Source organism: Apus apus, chromosome 1, assembly GCF_020740795.1.
Source record: "Apus apus isolate bApuApu2 chromosome 1, bApuApu2.pri.cur, whole genome shotgun sequence".
In the NCBI taxonomy this organism is placed as follows: Eukaryota; Metazoa; Chordata; class Aves; order Apodiformes; family Apodidae; genus Apus; species Apus apus.
In genome coordinates, this window is record NC_067282.1 from 155,994,620 (window position 1) to 156,019,737 (window position 25,118).

General features: G+C 37.3%; 1 protein-coding gene across 8 annotated transcripts in view; it reads right to left on the reverse strand.

Annotated features, from left to right (window-relative positions):
- Positions 1-25,118, reverse strand: part of CNOT4 (CCR4-NOT transcription complex subunit 4) — an 80,758-nt gene that overhangs the window by 9,605 nt on the left and 46,035 nt on the right. For 3 of the 8 annotated variants that reach the window (XM_051629159.1, XM_051629149.1, XM_051629193.1), the window contains exons 4-11: positions 24,139-24,225; positions 23,513-23,614; positions 22,573-22,698; positions 19,141-19,274; positions 15,323-15,478; positions 12,674-12,731; positions 12,141-12,390; positions 9,690-10,187 (exon numbers count right to left, since the gene is read on the reverse strand). In XM_051629159.1, the coding sequence (XP_051485119.1) occupies positions 9,690-10,187; positions 12,141-12,390; positions 12,674-12,731; positions 15,323-15,478; positions 19,141-19,274; positions 22,573-22,698; positions 23,513-23,614; positions 24,139-24,225 (1,411 nt within the window). The remainder of the gene's footprint in view (positions 1-9,689; positions 10,188-12,140; positions 12,391-12,673; positions 12,732-15,322; positions 15,479-19,140; positions 19,275-22,572; positions 22,699-23,512; positions 23,615-24,138; positions 24,226-25,118) is intronic. The other 5 variants (XM_051629183.1, XM_051629212.1, XM_051629176.1 and 2 more) reach the window with 3 other exon arrangements.

The following is a 25,118-nucleotide window of genomic DNA, read 5'->3' on the forward strand; positions in this document are numbered from 1 at the left end:
ACTAAGAAGACAATTCTCATCCAAATAAAATGGACCCAAAAAAAACCAGCCAGTTCTCATCTCTGATAATCTCAATACTAACATAAACCTAAACTGAGAGCACAAATACTTCAGATATTGAAACAAAAGCAGTACATATCTGAAACCTACATACAGGACAATTTGATTTAAAAAGCTCAAAAAGATGGGACTTCCATTCATCTGAGAAAACAAACTTAATTTTAACCTAAGTATACCTACTGTTTACTCTTACACTCCATTATCAGGGTTCAGTTTCACAGTTACCCTTATCTGTCAATTTAAAAAAAACTTCACCTGTGACGTCAAATGAAAATCCTGTGTGTAAAAGTGTACCTTTGGGTATGTGCATAAATATATGCATAAATAAATGCAAAAAAACATGGAATTTTTCCTATGGCTAATGCAATAACTAGAACTGGTAAAGAAAAAACAGATCATCTAAGCTATCTCAATCAGCAAAAGCATATCTAGTTATGTAGGTTCTGAATTTGTGGAGTACCCAACCAATCCTCTGACCAAGGCTGTGAGATCAGCACTAGCACAGTGAAGGCACACTCTGAGAAATTATAAGCTAATTTTTAATTTTTCCACATCTCTAACAAATAATTTAGGCTGATGTGTATCTGTAGGTACTTCAAATGTTACGTGGCAAGATTAGAGAAACTGCAAGAAAGCTGAGAAAAAATTAAAAACTTCCACATGACATGAAATTAATTCTGATTACTAAACACTGTTTTCCAGTAGAGGTGACCCACTTTTTGAATACGCAGGTTTTTAAAAATAAATCATTTGGGAACAAGCTGAAGTCCAAATGAGACTGTGATGTAGAAGGAACCAGGAGATGACAAAGGATGGAAAAGATAGTTTTTGTTCTTCTAAAATGCGATTTGGTATTGCTGGGAGGAGAAACACTATTTGTAGAGCTGCTCTTTCAATTGCTGTTATCCCTTCAGGATATTTCATTTACGCTCTTCCTATATTACAATTTTAAAAAAGATTATGTGGTTCTCAATGGTTCTTCAAGTTCATGCATTTCAAAATGTGTTTATACAGGAAGCCTATGAACCGCTTGTGCTTTTCGCTACAATTAATCAGAGAATTGATATTTTGCAAGACAGACTTGACTCAAAAGGAGCCAAAGTTTCAGGTCTGTGCCCAAGGCGCAGCCTCTTGTGAGACACTGCTACTAAAAAGGCAGCACTGTCAAGTATACTAATTTCCAGTCTTTTAAAATCACTAAGCCAATGACATCTTCTAACTCAAGCTAGTGGTTTACTGTATATTTTGAAGTGCCAGTTTGTATTTTAGAAAGGCATCCGTGAGAACACAGCACCCCAGGGCCTTATCACTCTCTTCAACTACCCGAAGGGAGGTTGTACTCAGGTGGGGACTGGGCTCTTTTTCCAGGTAACTACCAACAAGACAGGAGGGCACAGGCTCAAGCTGCTCCAGGGGAGGTTTAGTTTGGATATTAGGAAGTACTTCCTCACAGCGAGGGTGATTAGACATTGGAACGGACTTTGCAGGGAAGTGGTGGAGGCACCGTCCCTGGATGTGGCACTTACTGCAATAGTCTAGCTGATGTGGTGGTGTTGGTCATAGGCGGGACTTGATCTTAAAGGTCTTTTCCAGCCTTGGTAATTCTGTGATTCTGAGGCTAAGCATCTGCCTACTGGAGGAGGGGACAGATGCTACACCAGCCAAGGGAGCTGCCCCTTACGTTGCTGCAGACCCATTCTGAGATCTTATGTGTTACCTTTGAAAGGAAACAGCCTTCCTAACTTTTGGTGAAAAAAAAAACACCTTTGCCTGAAAGAGAAAGTTCTTACTCTATAAGCAATAAATGCAGTCTTACATCTCAAACACAGGCAAAGACCCAGCATTTAATTCAGCTGAAGCTCATTTGGCAACACTACTAGAGAACAGGAACAGTCAGGAAATCTGATGTGAAATCCCTCCCATGTGCTTGTTTCCCTGTTTCTGGGGAACAGCTACCCAAAAAGCTGTTGGAACTGATAGTCCAGAATGCAAACTGGGTCAGCCACTCAGGCCACCTATTCCAGCCAGCAATGCATTCATTTCAAGTCTAGCAGTGTTAATGTGATTAGTCATTCCTCTGATGTACTGCAGCCAAAAGAAGTGAGAGGAATTTTTGCCACATTTTCCCCTTCCAAATGAAAATTACACATTTAAAAATAGGCATCTTGCTACTCAAAAAAGCAGGATGCCTGTCTTTCACTGCCATCCTTAATTATCTTACAATCAAAGATTTTAAGAAATTTGTAAAAGCTCAACAAAACCAAGCTCCCAAAGATGAGGGCACACAAATTTATATATCAAGCTTTACTTGGAACAGTATCTCCTATACAATCACAAGAAAAAATTCCACAGGGTTATAAAAGCAATTGCAATATTAGTGCTGGGAAGGAAGGGTGGGTATGAGATGAGATTTTGAAACAGATGGAAAAGTAAGTAGCAGGACTTAGAACACAGGCACCATGGATAAGTTCTCTCAGAGATGGTGACAAGATTACGCTAAGGAAGTCAGGCCTTAGTAGTAAATGTAGAAGGTGTATAGGGGACAAGACACCAGAGGTAGGACAAGGAATATCAATAGCAGACTTCAAACAGCATGACTTTAATCATGACACTAATTTAATATTTTGGAAGTTAATCCAAAATCCCATTTCCATTTACTTGATTTTAAACACAACAGCACCACCCTGGGTCCTTTAAAAAACCCAAACACCTCCAGAGAAACAGAACCAAGAAAGCCAAAAGTTTATTTCAAATTAAATTTGTTCCATATTGTGCTGAACACTTCACCTCTTTACCAGTGAAACAAAGTTATTAACAATGAAAAATAAAAGGAGAATTAATTTTGGGGATGGAAGATACACACTGACACAAAGTACCTCCTAAAGAAGGTGGATGGAGGCTCAAGAACCTCCACGGAAAGAAATGTGACACAGCAGGCATAAGGACTGATGTGAAGAACAAAATACTCAGTTGCGAAGGCTGCACTAAGAACAGACAACTTTGTTTCAGGAAACAGGACACACAGGGTCTATGTAAGGGTTACTAAAAGGAGTACTGGAAACAGTTGAGAGTTGTTCACAAACAGTGCTCTTCATTTTACAATTTTAAAGCAATGGTCAGGCCTTTATTTTGAAATGGGGAGTGACCTTCACATCATGGCAACACCTCCACTTCTGAGAGGAGCTGCTCTGCAGTCTGGAAAGATACAAGCCTTTGGAGGTGCTGCACATGATATTTACAACTAAATAGTTGTATCAGCCAAGATTTTAATCATATTTCCTATTTTCAATACTAATACCTGATCAGAGAAAGATCTCAGCTACAGGCAGCTAAAGATACAACCAGAGGCACCGAAAAGAATACCACTGGCTGCTGTGCATTCTGCCCAGCTGCTGTGTGATCATGAAGTGAGAAGGCAGTCTTGTTTAAAGGATTAGGACAGAAAAATAATGGACTAACGCATCTCTGCTGTTAAAGAGTAAGGTTATCAATACTTAAAACCAGAGTAAAACCATTCAGATATTGTCAGGTCAAGAGGAAAAGTGTAGCAAATTTCTCTTTCGACCACTGCATCCAAATCGAGGGATGCGAGGCAGCACTGTTTGAGTCACATTGCCTGTTGCTAGGGTATGGGATTAAATGCATTTTGTACACAGCATTTGGAGAATTGTAAATTTCAACAGCCATACCACACAGGACAGGCCCTCTTTTAGAAAGGCATGGTAGCAGAAGTAGAACCTCTCCAAAATCCCAGACCAAATTATTATTCTGACACTACAGAAGTGTCAGCTGCTATGCTGCAAATTCTTTTTTTTTTTTTTTGTTCCACAACTGTATATTCTGTATTTCCAGGAGTGCCATATTTTTATTTATTCAGGAGAAAAAAAAATTACATATTAACAATCAACCCAGAGAAGGAGACAAAGTCAAATAAGAAATTATTTGACAAAGGTCAAATAAGAATGTGTGCCCCAAATGGCAATGAAATTACATTTTGAGAAAATACCAAGTCAGACAGGGATTCTTAGTATTAATGGCAGACCATGTCAGAGCTAGTTCTGATAACTCATCCTTCTCTGTAGTCTAAATAAAGTCTTTTAAACAATAAAATCATAGCCAACATAAAGGGATCCTCCCTTGTTTCATTAAAACGTTGTCCAAAAGGTAAAATTAAGAAAGGATTTAATGTTCAATACAAGTTCCATAGCTGAAAAACAGAAACCAGAAAACCTAAGTGGGAGAAGATGCAACATCATAAGTTGTTCACATATGGAAGAGCTCAGCACTTAAAATAAATGGGAAGAAGTTGGACCTTCTTAATGTAACTTTCATTATTTTGCCATCACTGCTACCAGCTATTGCTTCACAAAAACCTAAATGCAGGCAAGACTCAAAAAATGTGTGTGGTAATCAGTGTATTGATAAGGAATGCAACACCAATACCACAAAGACTGCTGGATGACTTAATACAACAGTCTACCTATTTATTGCCTCAATCTCATATTTAAATAAATATAATTCCAACAATTAGGCAGTGCATATGCAATAAATAAACCACAGCATCAAAACAAAAAGGGCTCCAGGGAACAACATTTTGATTTGTCAGTTATATTCAACTACAAAGACTTATGAAACTCAAACCCTCTGTTTTGAAGTTTCAGGAACAGTTCAAGGAAGTCTACTGCAATTTCCACATCAATGGCTAAAATAACTTGATGGCTTTTCCAGTGGTTAACTTCAAAGACAACAGGTAAAACTTTCTTCCCTCACCCTAAACAGGGTTTAATTCTTCAAGCTTCCTATCGGTGTCCACTTGAATATTTCCTCTATCTTAGATTTCTAATACATGCACAACATAAATAAATTGCCTGTGTTCAAGAAGCATTTGGAAAATGCTCAGAGATAAATGGTTACGTTTTTAGGCTGCCCTGTGTGGAGTCAGAAGTAGGACTATTTGATCCATGATGATCCTTGTGGTTCCCTTCCACCTCAAGGAGTTTCAATGATTTACGTGGGAAGAATATACACACAAGATTGTGTAGTATTAATCTTGAAAGAGTTCAAATTTCCAATGATGATTATTGAATGTATAAGTTCTTACAATTTTTTTCTCATTTGACATTATGTTCAGGACCGTTATGAAATTAATAAATGAAATAACAGCCAGTATTTCCAAATGTCAATTACTACATCTTGCATAGAACTGACGGAAAGGTGGACCAATCATTGACAACTTCTTCCTCACATATGCTTTTAACTGTGTGAATTTTTTCTTACACTTTTTCTGTCTAATAAAATCACTGACTACAAACCACTCACTAGTAAACTCAAAAAAATAAATCTATTTCTATTTTCCCATTATTAATATGCATGCATCTCATTTTATAAGCATCTGTCTCAAAACACATTTAATCTGAGACCTACTTCACCTTATGATCCAATACTGTCTATTATTTTAGAACACATCACTAGGCAATAGGGCAGCAAAGATGACAGCATGTTAGCTATCAAATTACAAAGAGTTTCCTGTTATCCTAAAGTAACACACACTCATAGTGCTGTCAGTGGATCTTTCCTTTGGCATTATCTAGAGAATAAAGGATAGCCACTGTCTTATATTCCTAGAATAGATTGCACGCAATCTAGGGTAAAATTGCTTTTAGCAACAATCATGTTGTCCATGAATAAGAAGTCATTGAACTTTTCTCCTGAAGCACAGTTACACAGTTATAATTACACATTAAATCATCTAACCCATCCCACACCACAGAACAGCAACAAGCCTAAATCATCCCTTACAATGAGAACATGAAACATCTGCTACAGTTTGCAAAATCATATGGTAAGGGAGAAAAAAAATATTAGTTTGGGAAACAGTCAGAGTTCATTTAAATGGAGGTTGGGGACAAATATATGCCTGATGAATATGAGACATTTGGAGTATATGCATAATAAAATTATGAAGTAAATTATGTGTCATTTCACTGGAAACTGCAGAATTAGTATAAAAATCACAGACTCATAGAATCACAGAATCCTAGGGGTTGGAAGGGACCTCGAAAGATCATCTAGTCCAACCCCCCCGCCAGAGCAGGGTCACCTAGAGTACATCACACAGGAATGAGTCCAGGCGGGTTTTGAATGTCTCCAGAGAAGGAGACTCCACAATCTCTCTGGGCAGCCTGTTCCAGTGCTCTGTCACTCTCACAGTAAAAAAAAATTTTCTGATATTCACCTTAAACCTCCTATGCTCCAATTTGTATCCATTACTCCTTGTCCTATCACTGGTCATCACTGAAAAAAGCTTAACTCCATCTTCTTGACACTCACCCTTTACATATTCATAAACATTGATGAGGTCACCCCTCAGCCTCCTTTTCTCCAAACTAAAGAGACCCAGCTCCCTCAGCCTTTCCTCATAAGGGAGATGTTCCACTCCCTTAATCATCTTTGTGGCTCTGCACTGGACTCTTTAAAGCAGCACTACTTCCTCTGAGAAATAGGCTATCAAATTCGATATAGAAATTACTTTTAAATGAGAGGCTAAAAAAACGTAGGCAGTGCCCACGTCTGTCCATTTAAATCTGGTGCACATCACAAAGCAGCTCTACCTGGAGCTGTGAGGTTATGAACACAGGACAGCTTTGATTCTCAACTAAACAAAAGGTAGCTCAGAACATTATATTCAACGTGTCACACATAAGCATGTCAAATGCACGTGAATACTAATTCCTACCTAAAGCAGAAGCAGCAACAGTTTAAAATATACCATTTGCTTCATACAAGCTTCCAAAACAAATAATCTTAGGGGAATAAACTAAAATTCCATTCAGAAAGCCTAGAAAATAGTATACTGGCTTCATATGTAGTTATAAAAGTTTTTAGATCTCTCATTTTCACAGAAATGAGAAAAATTTAAAAGGTTTTACTAAATACAGCAGACAAACACACAGAATAAATAAATGTTTATCTTTTTTTAATGACTAGTCCTGTATTATCTGCTTTAGGAATTTATAGCCCTGTAAAAAAAATTGTGATCAAAGTCCTTAGAAAACATGCAACTTTGACAGCAGTTGAGTGTCTTGGCCAGAAGAAGGCATATGAAGTTTCATCTGCACTAGGTTTCTTTTGCTGTTACATCTGAAACAGCCAAGATGAAAACACTTTCTAACACACCTGCACAGAGATTAACAGAAGACCTAAGAAAAAGGAGCTTCAGGTATACCACAGCTAATCTCTCCATACTGCTGAACAGCTATTATGATATGCATGACCTTTCTAGTAGGTCAGCTAAAGTCTGTTATAAAGCACTGTAATGAAGTCACATCAATATGATTTCCCTTTACTTGTACACCACTTTCGTCTACCAACCCCACCAGACAGGTGTATCTGTAAATCAAATAAGGAAATTAGGAAAACTCTATTATACACCCAATAGATGAAAAACAAGCATAAAGAACAGGAATTATTCTTTCAAAAATAATATAAAAAGAATTTGTTGAGAGACCTGTACACTAGATACGGATTTGAAAAGAGAGAATAATCAATAAATTGGAAACAATATATTAAGTTATCACACAAAAAAGAGGTATGAAGACATCTCCTGACTTTCAATTTTGTACTTCTGAAATTAGATCACTAAAGAAAAATCTATGCACTAAATACCATACAAATAATACAAATCTGTAACTCAGCAAACAAAATCAGAAATATCTGAGACTTCAGCTGATTTCTGACAACAGGAAAAAGAGTAATCTGTGTTTGTGCAAATTACTCTTTTTACATCAAAGCTGAAATATAGGTCAGCTGAGAAGTGTTTGCACTGTGGCATCTGCTGCTATCTGTCAGCCAGACAACTAACAGTGTTTTCTATAACAAGAGATTAAAGACCAACTTAAAGGAACTTTCCATAGAGACTACAGCAGATGTTTATTTTCTGGTTTTAGCACTGTATCTGCCAAAAATATTTTGAGATTAATTAGTTCTAGCAGTTGCATACAAAAAAGGAATATATTTAAATATCAACTCTGTTGTCTTAAAACATATGGGGGAAGTACACAGCACAGGTTAAGCATCATCCAGCACCACACAGCTGGCTCTTCAGGCATCATACTGAAGATCTACAAGTCTTCTACAAACACAAAAAGGTCCACTTTCAAACTGCCAAAGGCAACTAAAGCAATGCAATATTAAGAATACTTCCACAAATGTAGAATCAACCTGTACCACAAACAGATATTTTTCAACACTACAGGATTCTGCTGGTCCTCCTAGTCCAGACAATAGTTTTGTTACTGGCCCTTTGCACTAGCAATTTTTAGAACTGAGTGGTAAAGTTGAAACTTGATGTCTGGCAATATTCCTGGAAGTTGTGTATAGTTCAGGGGAAAGTGAGCAACAGTTTGCCATGCTATGCATGCTGCATTTTTGACACCACTAAAAATTAATTTATTTTCTTTTACTCTTTCTCTTCTCACATTTCAGTGTAACCAGTATCAGTCATTTTAGCCTTAAAACTTTGCCACTACCAGTTTTTAACTACCTGCATTTGTAGTCTGGAACAAGTGTTTATAGTATGAATCAACCTAAGGACACCACAGCAGTATTGTAGCTTAAACAAGCCCTCAAAGAGGACAGGGAAGTAACAGCCAAAATTAGCTCTTGTATTACAGTATCAAAAACATCGTGACTTTTTCTAGGTCACTTTCTGATAGTATGGCTAGTACTTTTCAAAACCCATGAAAAGAAAATAACACTGGCAAACATCTCAAAAAGCAGGTTTTTTTCCATCTTATGGCTACAAAGAGCTTACAGAGACTTTCTACCCGCAGTTCATAATACACTTAATACAATTTTTTTTCTCTGTTAGGAAAAGGGGCCCTGTTTGGGCCAAGCTAAATCAGAAGCATGAAAGGACTTCACATTCCAGAAATGAATTTTTAATCAAGACAATTAGCTCCTTAGTTGTAACATTTGCTGCAAGAGCCTAACAATCCATTCAGAGCACCCTGAACTGGCCTGACTGAGCATTTATTTTTCTTCAAGATCCCAACCCTCACAATCAGGATGAATCCTCTTACACACACTGCAAGCATCCATTCAGCTAAAGATTAGCATAATATTAAGGCCACCTGAAGTACAGAAATTAACAACACTGAATGTTTTATTGTGCAGCCATTTGGTTATGCGGAAGAGGGAACAACAACCCAGCCAAGACATGTGGCACAAATTACCATCATTACAGTATTTTGCACAATTTTAAGAACTCTGGTCAGCACCTGCACGTCAACATGGAAGTCACAACGCGCTTCCAGGGCCTACTCTTAAGAAAAGCCAGTCTGGCAAGACCAAAGAATTAAAATACCAATCTGCTCTTGCACAAAATTAAGCGGGCACAGAATACTCCACCTTCCTTATAAAGCTCAATATTACAAGGCTAAACATCCAAATACCTTTTTTTTTTAATGGAAAGGGCCTATTTAAAATAATATTTCTTCCTCTGTTCATAAGGATATGTCAAGAAATAATCACTTTACCACTTGTAGTTGGCTACTCCCTTTTCCTGTCCTGGCTCAGAGAAGCTGAAAGCATGAATTAAGTCATATTCACAGCCATCCCACTTCACCTACCTGATATAGGGATCCCTCCCAGACCTGTGCTGTGTTGTGGTGGGAGATTCAAGTCCAAGAAATTACTATTTGAGGTGGGATTTGCTGTGTGGTTCAAGTGCATGATGCTATTGCGTGGAAAGGCCATCCAAGGATAGCGAGCTGCTTGGCCTGGAAAGCTGAAGGAGTTGTAAACTGCTCGATGCTGCTGAAACTGTGGGAACCTCTGTGGCATGACTGGAAATGTGCTACTGAGAGAGTTGGCATTTGTGGGTGCAGCAGGATGCAGGAATCCAGAGCCTGGCCCTTTGGCAGTTGTAGTGTGTGGGGTAGGGTTCTGAAGAGATGTGGGCGAGAGGGAAGGTTGGTCTTGGACTGACAGTTCCTTCTCAATCAGGTCTGCTAAGGCTTTGCGGGTGATGTCAAAGGGGTCAAACCCTAAGTCGTCCTCTTGCTGTTTGGAGGAACCAAACCCAAAAGCCGCTTGCCAGTCTGTGGAGGAGGATACTGGTATAGTTTCTGTGAGAGAGAACAGGATTTAGAATAAGAATTAGCATTTACCCATACAAAAATTTCAGTCTCAGCCTACCTGAACCTGTATTACTAGTTACCTCTCATATAATACTCCTGTAAACCTTCCCAAAAGGCACCTTATTCATCAACTTAGAATGCCATTTTCAATCAAACTATCATATATTTCTACTTAAGGTGAAGAGGTAGAACAAGCAAATAATATTCTTACTGCAGAATTGCTCTGTTCATAACCCACAGAATAGCCTTGTCAAGTATTTTCAGTAATAGTACAAAGTAGAAAGAGACCAATAAACACTTGCTTAAAACCTTCTTTAAACCCATTATTACTTGCAGGAAGCATGACCAAGCAAAGTTTAAATAAGACTGTGTTGTGAGCCATCACAGAGGCTACCAGCAGTCGGGACTTTGTTTAGACTTATGTGGGGAAGAAGAACAGTTTCCCACAGGTTGTTACTCAGTTCAGCATTTTGCTTTCAGCATTAATGCTGTGCTTCAGCTCTGCTGTGCAAGAAAGGTGGGGAGGATATGTTCCCTCTCAGAGGGGGAACCTCTGAGCAGCAGTTAAAAAGATAGAAACAAAACCCCCATTGTCTACTATTATGAAGAAAAACAAGCCAAATTCTTGAGTAGACACCTTGATAAAACAAAAGGAACTAAGAAACTGCAGTACAAGATACTGTAAAATACTTTGAGGCAGAGCTGCAAAAACCATCAGATTTCCCCTGCATTTTCATTTACTACTTCATTTCATTATACAGTTTCTTATTCAGATTCAGTGAATGCTGCATTTAGTTTCGCAGTATTTTCCCTCAAAATTCTGGTAGTGCAAGCTGATGAGTACGAGATGGTATCACTCACAACATTAACTCCCTCTGCTGGTAGGGAACTTGGTGTACCGATTTAAGAATTTAAAATTAAGCTCAGTATCCTCTCAGAAATCTACACTTCTATTTTCACTCTAAAATCCATGACAATAGAAACAGTTGCTGGACAGACAAAAACTTGTCCTTTGTATTCTTGTTTAAATAGCAACTATACATTTTATATTAATTATGAAACAAACAACATCTCTACTACCTGGAAAGAGTCTCTCATGGCTAATAATCCTCACAAAATTTCTTCATACAGTACCTTAACAGCAAGTAATTTCTTCGGTAATAAATACTGCTTACAAACAGGATTATGATATCCAGAAGTCAGATAAACATTAAAATACGACTAATCACTAAGTAAGCAGTGTACCTAAGTATTGTTTACATTCTATTACTTATTCTGTTAAATTTATTTTTCTAACACCTCCCTCAGGTTTATAATTTTTGACTGCTTAAATACTGTTACCATTCTCAAGACTATATATATACACAATTAAAATTAATTTTTGTTCATATGAAGTGGTATTCCATAGGAAAATATCTGGAAAATACAGATATCTTTCAGGTGATGCAATCAACTGTATTTTTAGCTTCTCTGAATGTATATAATTTTGCTTCAGAAAGCAAAATATTAGGTACCTTCATGTAACTACCCAAGATACTAAAGAAAACTGAATTCCACTGCACAGCTTCTTATGCTAGAATTATAGGTTATAACAGATTATTACACCAACATATGCTGACACCATGTATATTCTTCATCCTCAGAAAAGCCTGTAACATTAAATATTAAGAATACATGTAACATCCTATTATTTCGATAGGCACATGGCTAAGAAAAAAAAATAGCACTGATAATTTAGCCATGCAGCTGGAAAACTGGAAAGTTTCTTTAAGAAAAACCCTTACATCAGTGCAATTCATTTGCAGTTAAGTGACAAATTTTAACCATTTGTTAAGGGGATAAAAACAGTATTGATCAAGTCCTAGTGTTTTCAGTTCTACACAGATTTAGGCATCAGCTGCAAAATCAAGCAACACCAAGCCATATAACCCAAGTACATACCTGATGTGAAGAGGCTCTGTGGTTCTGGTGCTGTAGGCCAGTCATTTGAAGTTTGTGGAGAGCTGGGGAATGGAGGAAGCCCACTAGGGATGGGGTTAGGGTGTCGAAAGTTGTCAGAGAAGAGTGACTGTGATTCTGTTACAGCCCCTTCAAAAGGAGACCGTGCACTGTGATTAGATGAACTGATGGGTATGACTGGATTGGGTTTTGTTAAACCAGGCGGTGGTGAAGGTGTGTCACTGTTTGTTATCTATAGGCAAAAGAGGAACAGAAACAATTAGGATGTGAGTCTTTATATATGAAACATTCTTCATTAACAAAGTTGAAAACTTTCCTGAAAATTTTGGCTGCAATTAAGTTAGTTAGTATATAGCTCAGTACAAGGTCAAACAAAAATAAACTTAACAGCAGCATTTTTTAGTTTTGTTAAAAATTATGATACATTTCAGAAAATACTTGCTTTTCCATCTACAAGTTGCACTAAGCCCTCAAACTCAATTCTTACTTTCACAGCATTTATCTTTATGTCTTACCTGCTGGGAGCTGTCACCATTTCCTATACTGATGGAATCTGAAGGTTTGTCGATAGGGCTGCAAAAGCAGGAGGGGAAAAGAAACAATAAGAGACTCAAATATTTAATGTAAAAATCAACATTTGATTCTGACTGGTACAAAGGCCTTGAAATAAAGGCAAAGTGAAATTAATTAGGAGGAATTAAGATGGGAAAAAGTCCACTTATATTTATGACAGGCTTTTTTTAATCATAAGCATTCCAATACTTTGCTGTATACTGTAATAATTCTTCCCACCACTCTCCACTCTGCTTCTTGACTGTCCTGTTAAGCAACAAAAGGAAAGTTTAAACATGTTCATGGTAAATTCTATGCCATTAAAAATAGGACTCTTGTATTATGGCAGTATTCTGCAGTAGTCAGCTCCATCTATGCTACTACTGGAGAGAAGCTTGGGAACAGATCTGTTTTCCAAATAACTAAGTTGTCAGCTCCCATAGAAGTCCTAAATAAATCTGGGGAGAGATAAAATATTAAATTAACTATTTAGTCTTGGTGGCAAGTTAAGCTTCCCACCAGTCTTCAAGCTTTAACTCGCAGAAAGTAGTTCCAAGGTAAGAAAACTGAGTTTTGAGATGACAGAAGGGGAAAAACGCAGGCAAAGACATAGCATAAAAGACATGGCACATTTCAGGACTCAAGATTCTGACAGGCATCTGTAAATAGCCTTAATTATGATAGGTACCACACTAATGAAACAGTATTAGTTCAAGTTCATATTAAAATCTCTGCTTTAAAACTTCAAGGTACTTTCATTTTTATCTACCCATAAAAGATGATGCACAAGCACCAGGCTGCACAATCCAAATCAACAGTCCTACAGACAAGGACCAGAAGAAAATTAATTTCAGTTCTATTAGGAGGCCAAAATGGGATCCAAGTCAAATTACAGGCACAATTTGTTAGCACAAGACAAATACATATACAGTAATTATTTTAACTGGGTGCAGACTTCAGATTCTACCTACACCTTGTTTTCAAACATCTCTTGCTGCTGCAAAGTTTAAGTATGGCACAGAGCCACGAATCAAGGTAAAAAATTCCTAAGACTGTTTCCCCCCATATTTGTTCTCCCCATCCCAAAAATACCTAAGAGTGGAGACTCAGCAGAATTAATTCTCCATTCTAAAGAAACTACGTAAGAGTAATCTGTCAATAAAAACAATTTTTGTGCAAAGGAATACTGTGTCTCAAAAAAAGATAACTGAAGCTAAAGTATTCATAACTATAAAAGAAAAATCAGAGGAACACACTTGCAAACAAGCATTACTCTGGTGAAGATTTACAAATACTTTCAACTCAGTAGTCAAAGAGCATGAATGAAGTTTTTCCATTTGGAACAAACTTCGTTGGGTTAGTAATTTCTGAATACCTATAGCACAAAAGTGTGCTCTAGACTTTTGACTACACAATCATTCTAACTGTAGAGCTGATATTCCAGCCAAATTATTTTCCAAAAGCTGCTGACATAAGGTCACCATGCTGCAGTTTAAAAAGCTATATGTAAGACAGCTTTTAATGACCATCTAAGTGCTGAAAATGTTTATTACATTTGAACCTGCCTAAGGAGCCTTTAATTGCAAGACAGGCTTCTAACTCTCAAGAATTAATAAAGTTCATTCTATATCGGCTACAATATTTTTACCTACATTTGATATGCCCTTTTCAGAAAAGACAAGAAGGAAGCTCCATGTCACCTCAGAGATGCAACCATAGAATCATACCTCAATGAAACTACTATTAAACCTAACAAAAAGGTATGACTTTGAACAGCACTCACAATGTTAATGCATCAGTTCAGTATTAATTTAAAACCAAGATCAGCTACCTAACTGGTAAAACCACTTCTTGAAAGATTAGGGTTTATCTTGTTAATTTTCCATCCAACCTGTGAATAAACCCAACTGACATTACCTAAAGGGGTCCAAAGAAAACAAACCAGCATGACTACAGACCACCATCAGAACTGCAAGTGATGCTTATGATGGAAAAGGCCACCAGTTCTATTCAAGGAGGGCACCAAAAGAGGAAAAAAAAGTGTTGGTTAGCAATAAGGAAGTTATTGCAAAAGCAGATGAACTACCTCCTCTGCACAAGGAAGCCTCAGTTGAACCTGCTGGCCTGTCATTCCTGTTCCTGAGTGATAATCAGGGTATTCTTACCTCTGCAGTTGTGTTTCTGTAACACAACTGGAACACAAGAAGATAACAGATATTCGGTCCTAGCATTTAGCTTCCTTCTATTGAAGCTTTTCCAAGTGACAAGCCTCCTGATGTATAGCAACTAGCATGTTACTTCCGTGGAAGCTTCTGAATAGAAATTAAGAGCTCAGATCTGGCTAGGACCATGCAGCTATATAAGCTGTTGATCCCCTGGTCATTCAGTTCCCCTCAGCTCTTACCTGTACCATTGCTTACTAACTTCTCTTTAGTGTTCACCTGCACAATGTGCCAATCAGACTAGCTTGGCTAGGCTAAGTCCCACTTTTTGTGACCTGATCAGGATTTGAATCCAGCTCTCCAACCAGAGAGACTGGAGAATCATTCCCTCCACATCAATCAGTGAGAGAGAAAGCAAGCTATCTGAAGTATAAAAGGCAGCACAATTACCCGAAATCTGAGTCTGCACCATCTGGAGTCATGTGTTCTGGGTCTGTGCCATTTTCTAATATAGGAGGCGTTTTCCTGTGTTCCATTGTTAAACCGTTGGCTGATTTACTTGAACTCTGTAATGATGGCCAGGCATCTTTGTTATTACTGTTGGGTCTGGAAAAAGGCAAGAGTAAAGAAAAAAAAAAAAAAAAAGAAGAAGAGTTCAAGTTATGAAGAAAGTGTTTTTAAAAACTGTAAGCACTGGGGAAATTAATCCTTGTGCCAGACAATCCATACAAATAGATTTATCTGGATATTATTTCTCAGACTTTAAATGGTGATGACTTAAAAAAAAGAATTAGTGGGGATGGAAGGGAGAGAGAAAACTGGGGGGGAATTCAGTTTTCTTCACAGGATAGCTGCTCTGCTAATGCTGACGTCCAAACTTGTCCATTTGGGGGAGTGGAAAAAAATTAAAAGAAACAAAAATATACTGACAGCTTCAAGTATCCAGACCTACACACATCTTATTTAGAATTATTTGCTTTATCCCACAAATATTTTTAAGTTCTGTGAATTACAAATGAAATAATTTTTTAAAAACTGTTTTATATTCCAGACCCTATCAAGCCTGATCCCAACAGATGAAGCCTGTGTTTCACACCTACACAAGAGTCCACAGTTTTACCACCAAACCCTGAGACCAGCCAGGCCAACACACTGTTCATTCAAGTTATTGCTCCCTTCATTTCTAGTCTAAAGCCCCAACTGTTTCCCTTTTTGAAGTAACATTACATTTAATTTCAGATTGCACATGAGATCTGAAAAAAGTTAAGTAGAGGACTCAAAGCCCAAGTTTTTGCTGAAAGCAAACTGAAGCAAGCTGAAATATCTATAACTGAATGCACTGAAATACAGTGTCATCCCCTAACCCTACTACACTTCTACACTCCTACTATAAAAGATTTGCCTTTGTCTTCTCCAGTTCCTTTACATGAAGTTTAGCTTTTCATTTGCTTTATTTAGGATGCTGGGTTTAGTGTTCAAGTGCTGTCTTTTTTTAATGCTTGTTCCCTATGAATTTTTAAAAATAGATATGTTCTTCCCAATGCCCCCCTTCATTAATATGTTCTTATCACAGGGTCCAACATTTACTCTGTATCTCTTGGTCAATTTAGGACATTCACAGTCAGAATCTCAACATTCTTCTAACTGCTTAAAGCAAAACAAGTGTTTCCAACTCCTATCCAGACAAAATTGGTTTTACTAGATACCTGCTCTATCCTTTTTCATATACCTATACAATATGTATACAGATGACAGCCTTGACCTGATATACAGATCTGACCTTTGCTTTATACACATTTGAAAGACAGCAAGTTGATCAGATATTGAACATCAAGGAATGAGTGCACATCAGCAGCAGCACAATAACAGTCATTTAAAAAGCTGCGATTTAGATATAACAAAGCTTTTGATCATTAGCACATTTTTTTAAATATAAAAATTTTTGTCTGCTGCAGCACAAAGCCACCTGTATATTAAAACTAAATTTAAATTGTCTCAGTTAAAAGTTTTGCACTCAAGGAGAGAGGTCAAGAGGAACTTTTAGGCTTTGGGGGTGGGTTTTTGTGCACGTGGGGTTTTTTTTGTTTTGGTTAAATTCAGAGCTGCATGATTCTAAAGGTGTATCCTCTAAAAGATCTGCAAGTGCTTAACAAGTGTTTCCACTTGTAGCATAGGAAAGCGCTCATTTCAGTTCTTTAGGAGAATGTCAGCGGCAGGGGGAATTGCTTGATCTGCTTTGAATGTGGAATATACCTCTAATTGTAAGTGAATGCAGTTACCATGGCTAGCTATCAAGTGACATACCAAGAGATGACTACCCCCATACACAAAGTGGCACTGTAAGATTTTAACATTTGCATTCAGTAGCAAGAAAAAAGGTCTGCAAGTAGGCTCTTTCAAAATCTAACAATTGTGAAAGAGCACTTATGCTCACTTTAAGAAACTGTTTTCTACTACTGGATATTTATAATTAAACATTTACTATTTAGAACTCAACTTCTGTTCAATTCTAGACTGAAACAGAAATCCTGCACCCCAGAAACACAAGAACAACCACAAAATCAGAGGGTCTGACAAACTGCCAGAAATATTAATATTGTATCAATGAATGAGACAAAAACAAGAACCCATGTGGGTAAAAAGCTGTGAAGGAGAACAACATGCATTCAACAGCACACAAGCTACATCCTGTTCTGATGAGAAAAGACTTGAAGAAACATTTTAAAATCTCAGCTGCAAGAAGAAATTAACTTTGCAACCCAAAAGATAGTGCCTAGCCATCCATTAGCAAAGAACAGACTCTGTTGTGAAGATGCTGTTCAGCTGACAAGAGAAATTAACTCCAGAACACTTGTTGCCTTTAGAGTAACATGCCATTTTTTCCACAAGTGCCAAAATGTTAACACCAGTGACTGGCCAAGCTCCAATTCATAATTGCTTTCTGAAGGCTTAAAAGTTTGCTGCAGTTCCAGATAGAGCATTCTTCCTCACTGGTTTCGTTTGTTTTGCTGGGATATAATTAGGTTTCAAAGTAAGATTAGGTCAAACTTTTAACAGACAACAATCAATATGCAATTGCAGGAAGCAGTGTATTTACTTTGCTCGCTTACCTTCCAAGTCAATATGGAACCACTGCCCAAGAAATAAGAAGTGGCACAGTCCTTAAGAAAAGATCCAACTGGATACAGTCAAAGAGCATATGACACTTCCCTCAGAAGTTAAAAGAAAATAATGCCAGCACACCAGCTGGGATATCAGTTCTCAGAATTAAATTCTGCTTATTCAAGATCTATTGGCAATATTTTACCTATAGTATTCACTTTCTTGCTTAAACTGTTGTGCAGTGATGCTGCCAGTGCTGAATTATTGTCTGAAATATTCAGTAGTGGATAAACTGGCACACAACGCAAACCCTGATTACAAGGCCAAGGTTTGTATGAAGTGCAATCTAACATTTACATTCCACTCTGCCTATCTCATTATGAAAATCCTATAAAAAAGGAGTGGAGGAAGCTGCTAACAGTTTTTATTTCTTAAATGTGACATTTGAGTGGATAATTCACATAAGGACTGTTGACCTTAGGCTTTCATTTATCTTTGTGTGACTATGTACTCACATGGACAGAAACCTTTTCATAACTTACTGAGCAAACTACTTCAACAAAATACTATTTTAACAAGCAATAACAAATGATATCTACAACATAGTGAAAAAACCCAACATTTAACTTTACTACATGAAGCCAAGAAGTCTTTTATATTCACATCTTGTAAACTCTTATTCACACAAAGGAAACTGATTTTGCTTTCAATTCTCAAGGTCCGTATACCTAAGGTAAAGACTGCCCTATAAATCATGATGTAAAACACACAAAAAAACCCCATGTCAAGACTATGAGTTGCCTTAGTTGTAAGATACAGACTGCATTAATCATGACAGCATACCAAGAAAGCTGACACCTGGTCTTTAATAAATATTGTTTATGCAAGTAGAAAATACAAGATCTTGTTTCAGAATAACTCATTCTGAACTAGTGATCCAAATACTCACAGCAGAAAACAATTTATTTACTAAATAAGACCCCCATTCTCTTCGTATTAGAACAAAGTTGTGCATATGTCTCCGCACGAATAACTGCTATCAGATGTTATCATATTATAGCTACTGAAAAGAGCAGGTAACTTAAGGATGCAATAGGAGTAAGAAAGTTTTTTTTGGGAGTAACCAGAAAGAAAACATAGCCAGTCAGTCCAGAATCAGTACTTACGCATCATACCTCTGCAGTGCTGTCACTTTGTTCTTGTTCTTGTCAACTGTACCCGTAGATAACTGGAGAAAGTTGGGGTTTAGTTTGTATAATTCTTGCAGTAGTTTCTGTTCATATTCCTGGTGCTTACCCGCCTAAGGAAAGACACTCACAATGAGTAAACACTGGCTTAATATATTTTATATATACAAAAAATATTTTTTAATATATAAATGTACATATGTACCTCCCAAAGTTTAGTAATTGAGCTTTAACAATTTAACAGGTCACTCCTGACTGAAATGCAAACTGGTGCTTCTCAGTTTCAGCACAGACATGATCTCAACAAATCTAAAGTTTGCCTAGAAAGCATCTGGAGGTATTTACCAATTCATATTTTTTGAGACTTCTAAAGCAGAAAAATATTTACAACCTTATTAGAACTTGCTCTTCAGTTCAAATTGAGAGCTTCTCAATATATCTTAAGATAAGTCTCCAAGGCAACCTGCATTTAATACATCAGCCATACTAAGCTGTTCAGAAGACAAAGAGCAGAGAGTCACTCTTAAACCAAAAGTTCCAAAATGTATGTAATTTTATATCAGCTTAATAAAGACAGCTGAGGTGGTCTGAGTGTTACCTGTCATGTGATGAGGAGTATACTCTGAGCACTAACTGATAAATTATTCTTTTAAATAACTGAAAAAGCTGCAATATTCTTTTAACTAATCAAATTAATTGAGAACAATTTCTTGCTTTGAGAGACTGATGAGGCTCAATCCAACTCCAGATATTGAATCTGGTGAGTGAAGGAAGAGTATTTCTCAGTCTAGCTTACCTGTAACACTCTGTGGCTAAGTATTTAACACAAAACCAGCAAGATCCACCCCCCAACCATTTAAATTGATATCTCAAAAAAAAAAAAAAAGAAGCAAGGCAAGCCTTCCAATTTTTTTGTAGGTTGTTATACCACTCCAACCTAAGAATTACTATTTCCAAGTTAAGTGACCTAATGACTTGGATCAAAATGCAAAATAGAACAGTGAAGTAGTCAATAGCTTTTATCTAGTTACCAGATACTAAGAGATCTGCACTGCAAACATTAAGCAGCTGAGTAAGAATAAACCTCTCAGGATGTTTTTCATTCTGCTAAAGACTTCAGTGCCAAAAGTCTGAACACCATGGCCAGAAACATCAGGCCATCCTAAGCTCACTTACCTATCACATAAATGGTGTGGGTTGGAAGAGACCTTAAAGATCATCTAAGTTCCAAACGCCCTGCATGGCAGGAACACCTCCTGCTAGACCAGGTTGCTCAAAGCCCTTCCAACCCAGCCTTGAAGACTTCCTGGGAGGAAGCATCTATAATTCCCACCTTCACTTTCAGACACTTCCTGGAGTTCTACCAGTTCTTTTCAGTTTGTCACAGTGATTAGCAATATTGACAATTGTTTAACCTAGAATGTAAGTTCATCTACTAACATTTTTTTCAAATAGAGAACCAAAGTCTGTGACAATGAGCATTTGGCTGTGTTACAAGGACCTGTAAATTTATATACACTAACCCAGAAAGCTGGTGCACTGAAAGCACACTGCACTTTTCAATAGTTGTGTAACTTCCAGCTATTTCCAAGAAAGCAATATGAAACAGAGAAGAAAGTTTAAGGAATGTAACAAGGAATAGGAAAGGAAGATTCATTTAAGTCACCAAGATCCAGTATAACTCACTCAAGGCTTCTGAAGGTACTCTTACGTGAAACTGAATTCCTGGCCAAGGTATTTTATCAATTTTAACAGGTAGTTACACTAAAGGACTGACAGATTGCCAGCCTATAAAAAGGGCTGTAGAAAAGATCCTGTGAATGACAGACTCCTAAATTCAACCTCCATCCTTCCTAAGATTATAAAGTCTATCTTAAAAAGAAATTAAAAGAAGATAGATGTTCATGGATAAAAACAATCTGCTGGGAATGAATCCGAACACCTTCTGTAAAGAGGGACCCTACTTCACTAACATGATGGAATTCTATGGATATTATCAATAAGCATACAGAGAATCCCCAATGTTTTAAAAAAGCCTCAGATAGAGCTTCACAGCAGAAGTTACTGCAAAAAATGTTCTGGGATAGAGGAAATGTTCTTGTCTGGATTGAAGCTGGTTCAAAAATAGAAAGGTAAATTAGGAATTACTCCCACTCTTTTAGGGTGCAGAAGCAAAAAAAGAGGACTGATGACTGGCATCACTTTTATGCAACACTACTGGCATGCACCAGAAGAGAGGGAAAAGCAAGCTCTCTCCTGACAAAACCAAGCTCTTTAGGTAGAAAGCTGTCATGTTGATTGTAAGGAACTCCAAAAGAACCCCAGAGAACTTGGCAAACTGGTGGCAAGTCAGTTTCATCAGATATGTCAGGTAACACACACCAAGGGAAAAATAGCTTAAACCATACAAATGCTCCACTGATCTGTGAACTGGCAGTTACAGCTCAGAGAAGAGATACTGAGGTTACTGCCAACTGAAGTTGTTAGATGATTATGCACTGGCAACCAAACAAAAAATGTGTTGGGCATCATTAGGAAGGGTATTTAAAAAAACAAAACACTAACAAAAACCTCCACACACCACACTGCACAGAAAACACCAAGGACTGCTGTATTAAACTTTGCTTCTCTCACATCATGAGTATGATGTGTCTGACCTCTGCACACCAAGGAGGACACAGCTAGAAGGTACAGAGAAGGGCAATATAAATTCTCACAGGGATAACTGCTTTACGAAGAAGTTTAAAAGTCCAGGAACTGTCTGATTTGGAAAGAAGGCTGAAAGAGGTGAAATAAAGTTTTACAGTCTCAAAGGTGAATAAGGGTTTTGCTTTTAGCAAGTACTACAATGCTAAGATTAGGGGACACTTAACAAAACTAACTGGAGACCACTATAACAAAGGCAAAAGAAAGCACTTTACAAAACAACTTGTGGATTTCTGGGGCTTACTGCCACAAAAGACAATAGTGTTGACAAGCAGGTTTGAAACAGACTAAACAAACCCTGACAGCTATATAAAAAAAAACCCCACACCTAAAAAGCCTAGGTAGGAACATACCCTCAAATATATATAACATAACAGATCTAGGTGGTGGGAGAAATACAGGGAAATGAACAGGGAAGGTGGCCTCGTTTGCAGGTTTTCCTTGAATTACTGGCTAAGAATTTATCTCCATCTTTTTGACTCAGGAACACCCAAGGGACTTCTCAGTCTTCAAAAGCAAGAAAATACAATGAAAAAAATAACTCTTCATTTCCCATATCAAATCGATTAATCACCTTTTTATTTCAAAATCCATCTCTGTCATAAGTTTCAGCGAAAGGCTATATTACACACATATTAGACTAAATTATATACACTAAAATACACACATGCCACATTTCATGTGATCCCCATTTATGACACTTACCTGCATTTCCTCTTTTGTGAAACTGGCCGCTTCATCCCCCAGTTCATGTAGATACATGCAGTCTGGTTTTGGACACTGCATATTTTTTAGAAAATAACTGCAATATTTTGTTGTACCTAATGATGCCTGAAGAAAAAAAAAAAAACATTACTGAAGTACTGGAGGCTAAGAGCACCTTTTACAGTAAAAGAAAATAGCTGTATTTGAAAAAAAAATAATTCCTTCCTATGGTTTGGAGTTCCACCATAATGCATTTTTTCATGCATATGGACTAGGAAGTCCAATTTGTAAGAAACCTATATACTCAAGGATTAGAAAATTAGAATGCATTTCTATTTTCCTCAATCTAAACAAACGCCAAAATAAGAGCCTCACTAAATATTTGCATTCACAGTCGTAAGAAGCCAAACAAGTAGTTATGAATTTGTATTTCATGAAAATGGCTAATGTTCTGTAGCAAGGTCAGGACATTAATATTAACTAGATGAGTTTGCATAGCCACCAATGTGGCCTAGTCAGCCTGAATACCCATTTACACAAACAGGAAAAGGAAAAAACTTGGACTTTCCAGGGAATTTGAGAGATGTGGCGTTTGGACTGAAGAAATGCTCCACAAAAGCAAACACAGTCAGGTTTTTACACTTTGCTATTAAGCTATACAGCAAAAAAAGACACTGTGGGAAAGTGGGAGGTGGTGATCCATCTCCTACTTTATCTCAAGCTTCTTTTTCAGAAGTTACCTGCTAACCCCCTAAAACCTTGCCTGCTGAAGGCTCCCTGAACTTCCCTGTTGTGATTAATGCCAGGAACAGAGGTCAAAATAAAATAAACGGGGGATTTTTGTTCATCAACACAAACATATCCATAAAGGTAAAACTTTATACAAGCACCAATATTGGTGTCCTAGCACAAATACGTAAGAACATAAAAATATTACCACCTTAAGTGTTCTGCCGTCTACCACCACGTTGTTGACGCACTGTATGGCTCTGAGAGCGTCTTCTGACCGGATGTAAGTTACATATGCACTGGCACTTGGACCCTAGAAAGAAAACATAACATTTTTCAAGTTTTTTTTTAATCTGCACACCAGGCAGACCTGAACATTAAGCTGCTTTTTTAGCAGTTCACTTCATAAACTAGTATATTCGTGACTAGATGTTTTCTGCAAGAAAACAGACAAAAATAATACAATTCATACAGATTTAGATGTGATGCATAAAGAGTGGGGAAAAGAAATGCATCAAAATGTTGCTTGAAAAATACTTAAGGTATTTTATCCCTGAAATGCAGATTAGTGAATAAATGCCATATTGCTGCTTCTTTGAAGGTACTCACACTGACTCCCAGTTTTTAATATTTTTACACTGCATCTTACATCCAACTTTGAGGCCTGATTGGACAAAGCCTCAGTTACCTAACAGCAATTTGATTTTTACAACACTTTTTTTATCTTTTAACTTTTTTAATCTATTGCTTCATCAGAAATAGGAAACCCCAAATTCACTCTGCACACATTTATTGTCTCTAAAGGAATTTAAAAAATCACAAAGGCCTCTGACTTACCTGTGAGCCTGCATATGATGTGCTGTTATTAATAACAACTTTATGTATTTTACCAAACTTCCCAAAATATTCTGGTCGTTTCAAAACCTACAGGAAAAAGAGAGTGGTATACTGGAAGGTTAAGTCATACAAGTCTGTACTTACTATCGTTTAACTGCGCGAGTAAGCCTTTAATAAAAAACATGTCTCTTCTACAGAGAGGAGGAGAGCATGTAGATGTAGATTATTTCGGTTATTTGCAATACAAAGTACATTGCTACTGCAGTAAAGAACTTAAATGAGAGATATTCTACACTTTATGCTTTCTTTTTCAAATTTCTTTCAGTATTCAGATTACCCAAACCCTACTCAGGCAAGATACATCTCAGTCAGCATGAAATAGCCCTATATGTGTCTATTTTACAATTTGTGGAAAAAATTAAAATCACATTTATTGCAGTTTTAAAAGAAATAACTATCTTAAACTTGCATTCAGATATATTAACTGCTAGGAACAAAACGCTGAATCCTGACTCACTTGCCTCAGTGCAAAGAGAAAGAATAAACCAATTAGCTCGAGAGGCTTAAGTTTTCAGAAGACCAGACTAAGTACAGGGAGACAATATCTGACACTTCCTAAGGGCAAAAAAACATTTCAGCATCAACTTCATGCTGAAATGAATGAGTATCACAAGCCTAAAGAAAAACAATCTCCAAACCACTCCTGTCTTGCCCTTCCCCGCATCAGTTAGTAATAATACATAATTTAGGGATCCTGTGCATTGCAGGAACATCTCTAGTATACTGAGCAACTCTGCCGAGTAACCGTTACCTGTGTGCCAATGGAACTGGCAATATATCTGACACATTGGGTACCAAAAGCCTTTCTTTTCCTATCTCTGAGACGGAAGAAGGTGCCAGAGTACTGACCCCTCAAACTGAAGCTAGATCACAGACTCCTAGAACGGTTTTGATGGGAAGGGACTTTAAAGGTCATTTAA